A 15,572-nucleotide genomic window follows, 5' to 3' on the forward strand; every position below is an offset into this window, starting at 1 on the left:
CAACATCAAAGTTACTCACGATTTGGTGGGTTTATAATGGGTATATCTAAGAGTTCCTCCTGCAGAAGCTCCCTGAGAAGAAGAAATGTTACTTTGTCCACAGTTTTCACAGACATCAGGCTTGTGGGCGGAAGAGGCTCGAGACAACTCCTCTAATTTCCTTACATATGCACCTTATGGAATAAAAAAAGGAAATTTTAATGTAGGAATATTTAATCATGAGATTTATGTTCTTTACGTCATGCTTTTAATGGTTAATTTTCAGTGTACGTTTTATATCTAGGAATGCATCATTCATTTCCCATGATTCACTGCACTCAAAAGGTCACCAGCTGTTGACCTGCTATATTTTTAGCTTTAGGTTTGTGCAATGTGCGTTATTACAAACTGTTACTCAAACAGAAGATAATAGTCAAATGACCCACAGGTGGCATTAATAAAAACAACTTTAAGCTATGAAAAACAGGGCATCAATATAAGCTTGTTTAGAAAAAAAGGAGATTTTTCTGTACTGCACTTGTGAATAATATATACTCGGCTTAGTCTTTTCCACGAAACGAAATGAAACAAAATAAAACGAAACGAAACGAAACCCTAACCCTAACCTTAGATTTTGAACGACCTCAAACATCGTCACGTCCGTATTTCACAGTGTGAAATTTTCTCAGATATTATTGGGCCAATGACAAAATAATGCGAGTTAGGGTTAGGGTTTGGGTTTCGTTTCGTTTCGTTTCGTGGAAAAGACTAAGCCTATATACTCTATTAGAAGTGAATGCCTCTTTCTGTGTAGTAAAAAATGATGCCAGGTCCAAAAATAACTTGCTATATGTACTCGGTGTTTGTAAAATTAAGTTTGTAATTTTTTTTAAACAATGGAATATCAGATTTCGTACTGTCTATATTTTATACCGTCGTTAACACTTATTTTGAGAATGATTCCCGTCTGGTATAATTCTGTGTGTATTTTCGGAATCATTGTTAAAGTAAACGTTCATGTAAACAAACATTGTATTTTACACACGTTTTGTACATCGCTGTGAGTCACATTTCGAACAGGACTCTACGTAACGACTACCGCCCTTTAATCGCTTAATTTAGAAATAAAAATAAAGTTTCTTCAACAAAACAAAACCAATTTCACTTGCAGCCTTGGAGAAAACAATGAGATATTTGTTTATCTTCTACTGAGAACCTGACTATTAGAATTGACTGATTGGGGGAAGTCAAACTTAATCTCAATCGAGTTAGCACAAAAAATATGATACAACAAAATCAAAATTACAACTGTTGCACTACATTTTTTTTTTTTTGTGACATTTCCAAACACAACGTAAACATTCTGAAAGATTCTGAGTGTTTGGAAGATGCACTTCTAATAGAGTAATATAAGTTTATTGAATATGAATCAGAAACTAATTATAGTCTACACACTCAAAATACCTCCAGCTATAGGTCCAATGAAGCACCAACAGTGGTCATTGGAATTAGGAACACCAATCAGGTTATATACAAGAATCCTGAACAATCCATTGGTTGGTTTTCAAGTTGAAAGACACATATAAAGAACTCGGTACCAGAGTGAAACCAGTTAGAGATTATAAACTGTATCAACATATTAATAATTACCACCCAAATTAAGTTTAAGCAAATCATGCAATAAGTGCCACAGTATTAGGTATTATCAAGGACTTATACAATCAGGGTAAGTAACTTTCACAACCATGGATGATATGTGATGTAGATCTCAGGAGAAACAAACTCACAATTTGCAATGTTTGAAAGCAATCCCATTCCATCTGTGTCACTCAAACATAATTTGAACCAACGGCGTCACATTGGCACGTTTGATTGAAACAGAAATGAGTAAGATTAACGCTGCATTTAAAAACGCAAAATGTATGTATCTTCGAATAAGCATAGACACTGCGAACAATCATCTGAGATTTCACAGTCTCACTAATTTTAATTAGGATTTCTAGAAATGATGGTTTCTCTTCAATTACATGTGACTTCTTCAATGCTTGTGTGATCTCATGACAAACACTTACAAGCCCTACTCTTATAAATCCTTGGTACCATAAAATCTGTATTAGAAGCCGCATCTCTAATATAACTCGCACCTATTTTTTTAGATAATTGAGAACCAAAAATTCATCATTTCTCATATGTGTAGATGTTCTAATAGAAGCAGCATCCTCTCTGTTGCATTGTACCATTTTAATAGAAGCAGCGGTTTCTAATACAGATTTTACAGTATTAGTATTGAACATAACACCAGTTAGCAGAAAAACATTCCATTCATAAAAAACCATCACTGTCTGGGTGGTTGTGGCAAACACAGATTCCGAACATAAATTTCCTGAAGCCTTATGAATTACTCTTTGTGATTGACTGCTTTAAATTCTAAAGAAACATTTTAAGGTATTTAAACTAGTTTTTGAATAATGAACCTCGATAGTATACATTTTGCGTTTTTGCAAACAAAAATGGCTGCCAAAGTAAGTTTTAAGGCTATGGGGAAATCACAAATCCAAGTTTCAATGTTTTCTTTTAAAAATTGTCAATTTTTCGACGGAACCTTAATAAAACTTTCACTCAGCAAAATATCAATAATTTTGTAATGCTTATAACATTTCCAAATTTTTAAATAGTTATGATGTTCATTCTTATAATATCCCAAGATATGACATACTCAAAGCTATCGGACTATGCAAGAGCAATGCAGTCAGACTGTGAAGATATCATTGAGATTTGCTTACTACATCAGGGGCAATGCAGTCTGACTACACAGATATCATTGGGATATGATGCTATCTTTCAATATTCAAACAAATGGTGAAAAATGTTTAACAAAAACAGTGTTAAAACCAGAAGAGACAGTACACATTATATGTTGTATTCTGTCCCAGTAAGTCTGCAAATTGAAGTTTCAAATCAAATATTGAAATGCCATACAGTAGTGTCACAGACAAATATTTGTTAAACAATTGTATGACTGGCTACTAATGCGACAACAGATTGTATGACAGATTTGGTAACAAATATCACATAATACTAAACCGCAAATCATCTATTGATGCTTCAGTCGGAAGATATCCCAAACATTTAGGAAATGGGAATGCAGTACTGAGTATTATTTGAATCATCATTCATAGCTGCACATACTCTAGATATTGTAAAACTTTATTTTCACTGGCAATTAATTTGATGTTTTGAGCAATTTCACTGAGTTTTAAGTTCCTTTTTTTTATTTCACATGTTCATACGCATTTAATTTAGCGATTTTTACTAATCAGCGAAAAGTGAAAAAGTAAATAATTAATGTGTTCACAGTACTTTCACTCAAAATTATAATTCAGATTGTAAATTACAATATCCAATATTAACAAAATAATTTGCATATAAACCCAAAATGCACTGCAAAAGAAAAGAGCATGTATTCGGAAGTTCATCTGATAACAGTATAGGTGTAGCTATATTTTTACTTTTAATACTAACGTACATGTATTTACGAAGGATTTATGTGGAAGCACTTACCGATTACAAGTGTGACTACTAGTATAAGGGGGGTCCATACACAAGGTTATATTGAATTACCACGAATGAATTCAGAATAACATTTTTATGTACTTCATTATCATGTAATAGGTATCAGATAACAAACTAGGTAAAATGCAAGGATGACTGTCAATGTTGTAACTATATGTACATACTTAAATTGACTTTGTTTTCAGAGACGAATAAAAGACTGAGTGGCAAGTCAGTAACGCTACCGTAGTCACATTTTTTTTAGATGATTAGTTAATATTAGTTAGTGATAGCGAAGCAGATACAGGTGTAGAGAGTTAATGAAAAAAACATTATTAAGAAACTATTTTTATCACCAAGCTTACGTTTAGCGCTTTTAGTTGGTTTCTTACGTCGGGACGACTTACGTTTCGTACCTAGAGACATGCATTATGAAGACAAAAATAACTCCTTCAGGCTTTAGACATGCGAATATGATAATGACATGCAAATATGGTAAAAATAGGCAATTATGGCAGAAACAAGCAATTACAGCAAAACGCTTCAACCAGAGGAAAGCATTACAAAGTAAAAACAAGAAAGTACCATTATGATATTGCTGATTATTTTCTTTATGATAAATTAAATTTTAGGAAAAAATCCAGTATCTATAAAAAAGAAATGATTGAACAAAACAAATGAATATACCGTAGGATTCTATACACTGAACAACAATATGGCTGCTTTCTAAGAATGAAGTGCAACTATGACAACAATATGGCTGCTTTCTATGAATGATGTGAAACTATGACAACAATATTTCAGTTGAAATTTCACAAGAAATGGTGCGCAAAGATGTAAGATGTGAAGTAGAGAACTTGAGAAATATTCCAGTGAGCAAGAAAGTATAGTTAAATTTGAATGAGAAACAGAGAATTATGAGGAAGATAGGAGGTACAATAGTGATGACATTGTTAAATTTGAATGAGAAACAGAGAATTATGAGGAAGATAGGAGGTACAGTAGTGATGACATTGTTAGATTAGTATGAGAACAAGCAGCCTCTCGGCTGAGATAGCTCCGCTGTTAGCAATGCACATTTCAATTAAAGAACAGAAGATATCATTAGAAAATGAACAATATTCAAAATTCAAAAATATCATTTTTCACCATAAATGATTGTGGTTTTTACCAAGAAGAAAATATCACTTTTTACCAAAAATGACAAAAATATTCATCAAAATTAGAGAATTGAAGATATCGTCATGAAATGAACAAATTTGAGAGTGGTCCACATGTAGTATCTATATATGTAATATCAAAGCAACTGGACTTGTCGTTTTTAACAAGAAGTCGAAAATATCACTTTTTACCAAAAATGACTTAAATATTCACCAAAATTAGAGAATTAAAGATATCGTTACAAAATGAACAAATCTGAGAGAGGTCCACATGTAGTACCTATATATGTACTATCAAAGCAATTGGACTTGCGGTTTTTAACAAGAAGTTGAAAATATCACTTTTTACCAAAAATGACAAAAATATTCACCAAAATTAGAGAATTAAAGATATCATTACAAAATGAACAAATCTGAGAGAGGTCCACATGTAGTACCTATATATGTAATATCAAAGCAATTGGATTTGCAGTTTTTAACAAGAAGTCAAAAATATCACTTTTTACCAAAAATGACAAAAATATTCATCAAAATTAGAGAATTGAAGATATCATCATGAAATGAACAAATCTGAGAGAGGTCCACATGTAGTATCTATATATGTAATATCAAAGCAATTGGACTCGCAGTTTTTAACAAGAAGTCGAAAATATCACTTTTTATCAAAAATGACAAAAATATTCACCAAAATTAGAGAATTGAAGATATGATCATGAAATGAACAAATCTGAGAGAGGTCTACCCAAGGTACATATACACCAAGTATCAAAACATTCAGGCTTGTAGTTTTCAAGAAGAAGTCGAAAAAGTAAAACATTGACACAGACGACGGACAATCACTCATATGATAGGCTCCGCTCGACAAAGTCGACAGCGGAGCTAAAAAGAGAATTATGAGGAAGATAGGAGGTACAGTAGTGATGACATTGTTAAATTAGAATGAGAAATGGAGAATTATGAGGAAGATAGAAGGTACAATAGTGATGACATTGTTAAATTAGAATGAGAAAAAGAGAATTATGAGGAAGATAGGAGGTACAGTAGTGATGACATTGTTAAATTTGAATGAGAAATACATTCTCAGGCCCTATTTCAAGCTATTATAACGCTATTACACACTTTTCATTTCCTGCAATTCTGCTATATTATATTCTTTGTGACTGGCTACCTGAAAGCCTCAAAATAAAATGTTGGGTAGCTAAACTAGTTTTTGAAAAATGAAATAAAGTTATTTATGTATTTTAATCATTTTTCAATTCAAATTAGTTGTCAAAATATGGCATTGGCTTAAGCTATCGGAAAGTCACAAAGTGTGAACACTTTTTAAATTCCATGACTCCCAATCTACAGCTAAGACTCACAAAATTCTTGAATATTTGCATCTCACAAAAGTTGTTTTCACAATACTCATACAGTATGTCAGCATAAGTTCATTTTTTCCAGATTTTCTTGCAAAAAGTTGTTTACAGTATTACTTGAATATCACACATTTTTTTTTTTTTTTATTTGTTTGTACAACAAGGTATCAAAATAGAAATACTGGAATAAGAGGTTGACTCAGTTTAGTCCTTTCTAGAAAACAACAAATTTGCAAATATTTGTGCCACCTTTTTGCGGGGAAAACAACCACCTAACTACTGATTCAAATTCTCTTGTGAAAGTATTTTCTCTGAAAGATTTAATTTTTAAAGTCGAGTTTACAAATAATATTCAAGATAGAATTCTAATCTTGCACTGACAGAGTCTTCTTACCTTTGTCGTGTAGGTTTGCCATAGTGTTCCCTCGATGTAAGGGGGGACCAGGCATATTGAGAGGTTGTGTGCGGTATTGCATTGGTATAAACTGACTTTTATTGCTGAGGGCTTGACGAGAAGACGGAAATTCCGGCGCATAATGAACATTGTGAGCTGTATGACTTGGAGTGAACTGTTGTGGAAGTTTTGCCAATGATTTCTTGGTAACAGGTCTGTGGAAAAGAAAGCAAAGCATAATTTTACAGGTGGGTTGTAAGAGGTGTTTTACTCTAAGAATTACACACACCTACTGATTGACCAGTCAAAACCGCAAATTTGAATGAATTTGCATTTATTAACTGAATGTAAAACACATATAATATGGATACAGCAATTATTCAGGTACAATGTAGCCAAATGCCTGATCGTTCAATATTTTCTGAAATATTTGAGGGTACATATTTGGGCCATCCACTTAAATAATAACATGAGCAAATTATTGTAACAACATTTATTTTCACTGGGATTTAATTTACTTTTATGATATTTGATCATATAGATTGGGTTTAAATCACAGATTTTCAATAAAATACTGAAAATGCATTAATTATTCACTGGGTTTTAATTTTGCTGTTTTTCTTGATATATAAAATCCCCTAAATTAAATATTCGAGAACGTGTAAAACAACAATATAACTCACGGTTTTACAGTAGTCCGTTGTATTATCATTTACATTCTCTTATGCATTTAGTGGGTTTTATTCAAAAGTGAAAAGGGCAAATTTAAACACGTTAAATAATTAATTAGTATTCAGTAAAGATGTCAGGAAACACAAAGCAAAAACAACATGATTGCTCAAATGTCTGTATTTCTTTAAAAAACCAAAACTGGGTTAGTGGACTTGCAGGTGGAAGCAGTTTGTATTAAGTTCATTAGAAGTGCACCTAGATGTCTGTTTAAAACATTACGCTAATATAAATGGAATGGTGTGGGTATGATGAATTTTAAGTTAAATTCAAACAAATTGTTTTGGTTGACATGTACTTTTAATAGAGCATTGGGTTGACATGTACTTCTAATAGAGCATTGGGTTGACATGCACTTCTAACAGAGCATTGGGTTGACATGCACTTCTAACAGAGCATTGGGTTGACATGCACATATAACAGAGCATTGGGTTGACATGCACATATAACAGAGCATTGGGTTGACATGCACTTTCAACAGAGCATTGGGTTGACATGCACATATAACAGAGCATTGGGTTGACATGCACTTATAACAGAGCATTGGGTTGACATGCACTTCTAACAGAGCATTGGGTTGACATGAACTTCTAATAGAGCATTGGGTTGACATGCACTTCTAATAGAGCATTGGGTTGACATGCACATATAACAGAGCATTGGGTTGACATGTACTTCTAATAGAGCATTGGGTTGACATGTACTTCTAACAGAGCATTGGGTTGACATGCACTTCTTATAGAGCATTGGGTTGACATGCACTTCTTATAGAGCATTGGGTTGACATGCACTTCTAACAGAGCATTGGGTTGGCATGCACATATAACAGAGCATTGGGTTGACATGCACATATAACAGAGCATTGGGTTGACATGTACTTCTAATAGAGCATTGGGTTGACATGTACTTCTAACAGAGCATTGGGTTGACATGCACTTCTAACAGAGCATTGGGTTGACATGCACTTTCAACAGAGCATTGGGTTGACATGCACATATAACAGAGCATTGGGTTGACATGCACTTCTAACAGAGCATTGGGTTGACATGTACTTCTAATAGAGCATTGGGTTGACATGTACTTCTAACAGAGCATTGGGTTGACATGCACTTCTAACAGAGCATTGGGTTGACATGCACTTCTAACAGAGCATTGGGTTGACATGTACTTCTAATAGAGCATTGGGTTGACATGTACTTCTAACAGAGCATTGGGTTGACATGCACTTCTAACAGAGCATTGGGTTGACATGCACTTCTAACAGAGCATTGGGTTGGCATGCACATATAACAGAGCATTGGGTTGACATGCACATATAACAGAGCATTGGGTTGACATGCACTTTCAACAGAGCATTGGGTTGACATGCACATATAACAGAGCATTGGGTTGACATGCACTTATAACAGAGCATTGGGTTGACATGCACTTCTAACAGAGCATTGGGTTGACATGAACTTCTAATAGAGCATTGGGTTGACATGCACTTCTAATAGAGCATTGGGTTGACATGCACATATAACAGAGCATTGGGTTGACATGTACTTCTAATAGAGCATTGGGTTGACATGTACTTCTAACAGAGCATTGGGTTGACATGCACTTCTTATAGAGCATTGGGTTGACATGCACTTCTTATAGAGCATTGGGTTGACATGCACTTCTTATAGAGCATTGGGTTGACATGCACTTCTTATAGAGCATTGGGTTGACATGCACTTCTAACAGAGCATTGGGTTGACATGCACTTCTAATAGAGCATTGGGTTGACATGCACTTCTAATAGAGCATTGGGTTGACATGCACTTCTAACAGAGCATTGGGTTGACATGAACTTCTAATAGAGCATTGGGTTGACATGCACTTCTAATAGAGCATTGGGTTGACATGCACATATAACAGAGCATTGGGTTGACATGTACTTCTAATAGAGCATTGGGTTGACATGTACTTCTAACAGAGCATTGGGTTGACATGCACTTCTTATAGAGCATTGGGTTGACATGCACTTCTAATAGAGCATTGGGTTGACATGCACTTTTAACAGAGCATTGGGTTGATATGCACTTCTAATAGAGCATTGGGTTGACATGCACTTCTAACAGAGCATTGGGTTGACATGAACTTCTAATAGAGCATTGGGTTGACATGCACTTCTAACAGAGCATTGGGTTGACATGCACTTCTAACAGAGCATTGGGTTGACATGCACTTCTAACAGAGCATTGGGTTGGCATGCACATATAACAGAGCATTGGGTTGACATGCACATATAACAGAGCATTGGGTTGACATGCACTTTCAACAGAGCATTGGGTTGACATGCACATATAACAGAGCATTGGGTTGACATGCACTTATAACAGAGCATTGGGTTGACATGCACTTCTAACAGAGCATTGGGTTGACATGAACTTCTAATAGAGCATTGGGTTGACATGCACTTCTAATAGAGCATTGGGTTGACATGCACATATAACAGAGCATTGGGTTGACATGTACTTCTAATAGAGCATTGGGTTGACATGTACTTCTAACAGAGCATTGGGTTGACATGCACTTCTTATAGAGCATTGGGTTGACATGCACTTCTTATAGAGCATTGGGTTGACATGCACTTCTTATAGAGCATTGGGTTGACATGCACTTCTAACAGAGCATTGGGTTGACATGCACTTCTAATAGAGCATTGGGTTGACATGCACTTCTAATAGAGCATTGGGTTGACATGCACTTCTAACAGAGCATTGGGTTGACATGAACTTCTAATAGAGCATTGGGTTGACATGCACTTCTAATAGAGCATTGGGTTGACATACACATATAACAGAGCATTGGGTTGACATGTACTTCTAATAGAGCATTGGGTTGACATGTACTTCTAACAGAGCATTGGGTTGACATGCACTTCTTATAGAGCATTGGGTTGACATGCACTTCTTATAGAGCATTGGGTTGACATGCACTTCTAACAGAGCATTGGGTTGACATGAACTTCTAATAGAGCATTGGGTTGACATGCACTTCTAATAGAGCATTGGGTTGACATGCACATATAACAGAGCATTGGGTTGACATGCACTTCTAACAGAGCATTGGGTTGACATGCACTTCTAATAGAGCATTGGGTTGACATGCACTTTTAACAGAGCATTGGGTTGATATGCACTTCTAATAGAGCATTGGGTTGACATGCACTTCTAACAGAGCATTGGGTTGACATGAACTTCTAATAGAGCATTGGGTTGACATGCACTTCTAACAGAGCATTGGGTTGACATGCACTTCTAACAGAGCATTGGGTTGACATGTACTTCTAATAGAGCATTGGGTTGACATGCACTTCTAATAGACTCTATTAGAAGTACATGTCAACCCAATGCTCTTATTTGGGTTGACATGTACTTATAATAGAGCATTGGGTTGACATGAACTTCTAACAGAGCATTGGGTTGACATGCACTTCTAACAGAGCATTGGGTTGACATGTACTTCTAATAGAGCATTGGGTTGACATGCACTTCTAATAGACCATTGGGTTGACATGCACTTCTAATAGAGCATTGGGTTGACATGCACTTCTAACAGAGCATTGGGTTGACATGCACTTCTAACAGAGCATTAGATTGACATGCACTTCTAACAGAGCATTGGGTTGACATGCACTTCTAACAGAGCATTGGGTTGACATGAACTTCTAATAGAGCATTGGGTTGACATGCACTTCTAACAGAGCATTGGGTTGACATGCACTTCTAACAGAGCATTGGGTTGACATGAACTTCTAATAGAGCATTGGGTTGACATGAACTTCTAACAGAGCATTGGGTTGACATGAACTTCTAACAGAGCATTGGGTTGACATGCACTTCTAATAAAGCAATGGGTTGACCTGAACTTCTAACAGAGCATTGGGTTGACATTCACTTCTAACAGAGCATTGGGTTGACATGCACTTCTAATAGAGCATTGGGTTGACATGCACTTCTAATAGAGCATTGGGTTGACATGCACTTCTAACAGAGCATTGGGTTGACATGCACTTCTAACAGAGCATTGGGTTGACATGAACTTCTAACAGAGCATTGGGTTGACATGTACTTCTAATAGAGCATTGGGTTGACATGTACTTCTAACAGAGCATTGGGTTGACATGCACTTCTTATAGACCATTGGGTTGACATGCACTTCTAATAGACCATTGGGTTGACATGCACTTCTAATAGAGCATTGGGTTGACATGCACTTCTAACAGAGCATTGGGTTGACATGCACTTCTAACAGAGCATTGGATTGACATGCACTTCTAACAGAGCATTGGGTTGACATGCATTTCTAACAGAGCATTGGGTTGACATGCACTTCTTATAGAGCATTGTGTTAACATGCACTTCTAACAGAGCATTGGGTTGACATGCACTTCTAACAGAGCATTGGGTTGACATGTACTTCTAACAGAGCATTGGGTTGACATGCACTTCTAATAAAGCAATGGGTTGACCTGAACTTCTAACAGAGCATTGGGTTGACATGCACTTCTAACAGAGCATTGGGTTGACATGCACTTCTAATAAAGCAATGGGTTGACATGCACTTCTAACAGAGCATTGGATTGACATGCACTTCTAACAGAGCATTGGGTTGACATGTACTTCTAACAGAGCATTGGGTTGACATGCACTTCTAATAAAGCATTGGGTTGACATGCACTTCTAACAGAGCATTGGGTTGACATGCACTTCTAACAGAGCATTGGGTTGACATGCACTTCTAACAGAGCATTGGGTTGACATGCACTTCTAATAAAGCAATGGGTTGACATGCACTTCTAACAGAGCATTGGATTGACATGCACTTCTAACAGAGCATTGGGTTGACATGCACTTCTAATAAAGCAATGGGTTGACCTGAACTTCTAACAGAGCATTGGGTTGACATGCACTTCTAACAGAGCATTGGGTTGACATGCACTTCTAACAGAGCATTGGGTTGACATGCACTTCTAATAAAGCAATGGGTTGACATGCACTTCTAATAAAGCAATGGGTTGACATGCACTTCTAACAGAGCATTGGGTTGACATGCACTTCTAATAAAGCAATGGGTTGACATGCACTTCTAATAAAGCAATGGGTTGACATGCACTTCTAACAGAGCATTGGGTTGACATGCACTTCTAACAGGGCATTGGGTTGACATGCACTTCTAACAGAGCATTGGGTTGACATGCACTTCTTATAGAGCATTGGGTTGACATGCACTTCTTATAGAGCATTGGGTTGACATGCACTTCTAACAGAGCATTGGGTTGACATGCACTTCTAACAGAGCATTGGGTTGACATGCACTTCTAATCGAGCATTGGGTTGACATGCACTTCTAACAGAGCATTGGGTTGACATGTACTTCTAACAGAGCATTGGGTTGACATGCACTTCTAACAGAGCATTGAGTTGACATGCACTTCTAACAGAGCATTGGGTTGACATGCACTTCTAACAGAGCATTGAGTTGACATGCACTTCTAACAGAGCATTGAGTTGACATGCACTTCTAACAGAGCATTGGGTTGACATGCACTTATAATAGAGCATTGGGTTGACATGCACTTCTTATAGAGCATTGGATTGACATGCACTTCTAACAGAGCATTGGGTTGACATGCACTTCTAACCGAGCATTGGGTTGACATGCACTTCTAATAAAGCAATGGGTTGACATGAACTTCTAACAGAGCATTGGGTTGACATGCACTTCTAATAAAGCAATGGGTTGATATGCACTTCTAACAGAGCATTCATCATACAGCATAAGTGAGCACACAGAAAATGAAAACAAAATGAAGCCTGATTGTACTAACATACCTGTGACTGTTAATAAAAGCGTTAGCTCTCTGATGGAAAGTAGGAGCATCTAGGGAACTTTTGATGGGAAGGTTATGGTCACTTGGGATATGTCTGAAGGTTGGGAGAAAAAGTCGTTCAAAAAAATAATAATAATATTAGGCTCATGCACACAATGAGAATAAATAATAATATTAAATTATTGGAGATTAAAATTTTACAAAAACACAAAAAAAGAAATAAAGGAGTTTTAACAGGATCAGAGTTGTAAGGATGTAGATTTCTAGGAGAATTATGCGAAATTATTGTACGTTCTGGAAATTCAGAAGATATCGGGGGGTTTAATATTTTAGACATATATCTATTACCAGCTTGTGACAGTGGGCCGAGGTGAATATGTAAACCATCGACATCTGTCATAGCAAGCACACAGAGAGGTGAATATGTAAGCCATTGACATCTGTCATAGCAAGCACACAGAGAGGTGAATATGTAAGCCATCAACATCTGTCATAGCAAGCACACAGAGAGGTAAATATGTAAGCCATCGACGTCTGTCATAGCAAGCACACAGAGAGGTGAATATGTAAGCCATTGACATCTGTCATATCAAGCACACAGAGAGGTGAATATGTAAGCTATTGACATCTGTCATAGCAAGCACACACAGAGGTGAATATGTAAGCTATTGACATCTGTCATAGCAAGCACACAGAGAGGTGAATATGTAAGCCATCAACGTTTGTCATAGCAAGCACACAGAGAGGTGAATATGTAAGCTATTGACATCTGTCATAGCAAGCACAGAGATGTGAATATGTAAGCCATCGACGTCTGTCATAGCAAGCACACAGAGAGGTAAATATGTAAGCCATTGACATCTGTCATAGCAAGCACACAGAGAGGTGAATATGTAAGCCATCAACATCTGTCATAGCAAGCACACAGAGAGGTAAATATGTAAGCCATCGACGTCTGTCATAGCAAGCACACAGAGAGGTGAATATGTAAGCCATTGACATCTGTCATATCAAGCACACAGAGAGGTGAATATGTAAGCTATTGACATCTGTCATAGCAAGCACACACAGAGGTGAATATGTAAGCCATCAACGTTTGTCATAGCAAGCACACAGAGAGGTGAATATGTAAGCTATTGACATCTGTCATATCAAGCACAGAGATGTGAATATGTAAGCCATCGACGTCTGTCATAGCAAGCACACAGAGAGGTGAATATGTAAGCCATCGACGTCTGTCATAGCAAGCACACAGAGAGGTGAATATGTAAGCCATTGACATCTGTCATATCAAGCACACAGAGAGGTGAATATGTAAGCTATTGACATCTGTCATAGCAAGCACACACAGAGGTGAATATGTAAGCTATTGACATCTGTCATAGCAAGCACACAGAGAGGTGAATATGTAAGCTATTGACATCTGTCATAGCAAGCACACAGAGAGGTGAATATGTAAGCCATCAACGTTTGTCATAGCAAGCACAGAGATGTGAATATGTAAGCCATTGACATCTGTCATAGCAAGCACACAGAGAGGTGAATATGTAAGCCATTGACATCTGTCATATCAAGCACACAGAGAGGTGAATATGTAAGCTATTGACATCTGTCATAGCAAGCACACACAGAGGTGAATATGTAAGCCATCGACGTCTGTCATAGCAAGCACACAGAGAGGTAAATATGTAAGCCATCGACGTCTGTCATAGCAAGCACACAGAGAGGTGAATATGTAAGCCATTGACATCTGTCATATCAAGCACACAGAGAGGTGAATATGTAAGCTATTGACATCTGTCATAGCAAGCACACACAGAGGTGAATATGTAAGCCATCAACGTTTGTCATAGCAAGCACACAGAGAGGTAAATATGTAAGCCATCGACGTCTGTCATAACAAGCACACAGAGAGGTGAATATGTAAGCCATTGACATCTGTCATAGCAAGCACACAGAGAGGTGAATATGTAAGCTATTGACATCTGTCATAGCAAGCACACAGAGAGGTGAATATGTAAGCCATTGACATCTGTCATAGCAAGCACACAGAGAGGTGAATATGTAAGCCATCAACATCTGTCATAGCAAGCACACAGAAGTGAATATGTAAGCCATCAACGTTTGTCATAGCAAGCACACAGAGAGGTAAATATGTAAGCCATTGACATCTGTCATAGCAAGCACACAGAAGTGAATATGTAAGCCATCAACGTTTGTCATAGCAAGCACAGAGATGTGAATATGTAAGCCATCGACGTCTGTCATAGCAAGCACACAGAGAGGTAAATATGTAAGCCATCGACGTCTGTCATAGCAAGCACACAGAGAGGTAAATATGTAAGCCATCGACGTCTGTCATAGCAAGCACACAGAGAGGTGAATATGTAAGCCATTGACATCTGTCATATCAAGCACACAGAGAGGTGAATATGTAAGCCATCAACGTCTGTCATAGCAAGCACACAGAGAGGTGAATATGTAAGCCATCAACGTCTGTCATAGCAAGCACACAGAGAGGTAAATATGTAAGCCAT

At 37.0% G+C, this 15,572-nt stretch overlaps 1 protein-coding gene across 3 annotated transcripts in view; it reads right to left on the reverse strand.

Moving 5' to 3' along the window:
- Nucleotides 1-15,572, reverse strand: part of LOC102807909 (uncharacterized) — a 53,734-nt gene that overhangs the window by 2,784 nt on the left and 35,378 nt on the right. For 2 of the 3 annotated variants that reach the window (XM_085492463.1, XM_085492462.1), the window contains 3 exons: nucleotides 13,037-13,129; nucleotides 6,444-6,658; nucleotides 20-173 (listed from right to left, as the gene is read on the reverse strand). In XM_085492463.1, the coding sequence (XP_085348589.1) occupies nucleotides 20-173; nucleotides 6,444-6,658; nucleotides 13,037-13,129 (462 nt within the window). Of the gene's footprint in view, nucleotides 1-19; nucleotides 174-4,116; nucleotides 4,179-6,443; nucleotides 6,659-13,036; nucleotides 13,130-15,572 lie in introns of those variants that run through there. The other variant, XM_085492464.1, reaches the window with a different exon arrangement.

This window comes from Saccoglossus kowalevskii, chromosome 17 (genome assembly GCF_978046115.1).
Source record: "Saccoglossus kowalevskii chromosome 17, keSacKowa6.1, whole genome shotgun sequence".
NCBI classification, from domain to species: domain Eukaryota; kingdom Metazoa; phylum Hemichordata; class Enteropneusta; family Harrimaniidae; genus Saccoglossus; species Saccoglossus kowalevskii.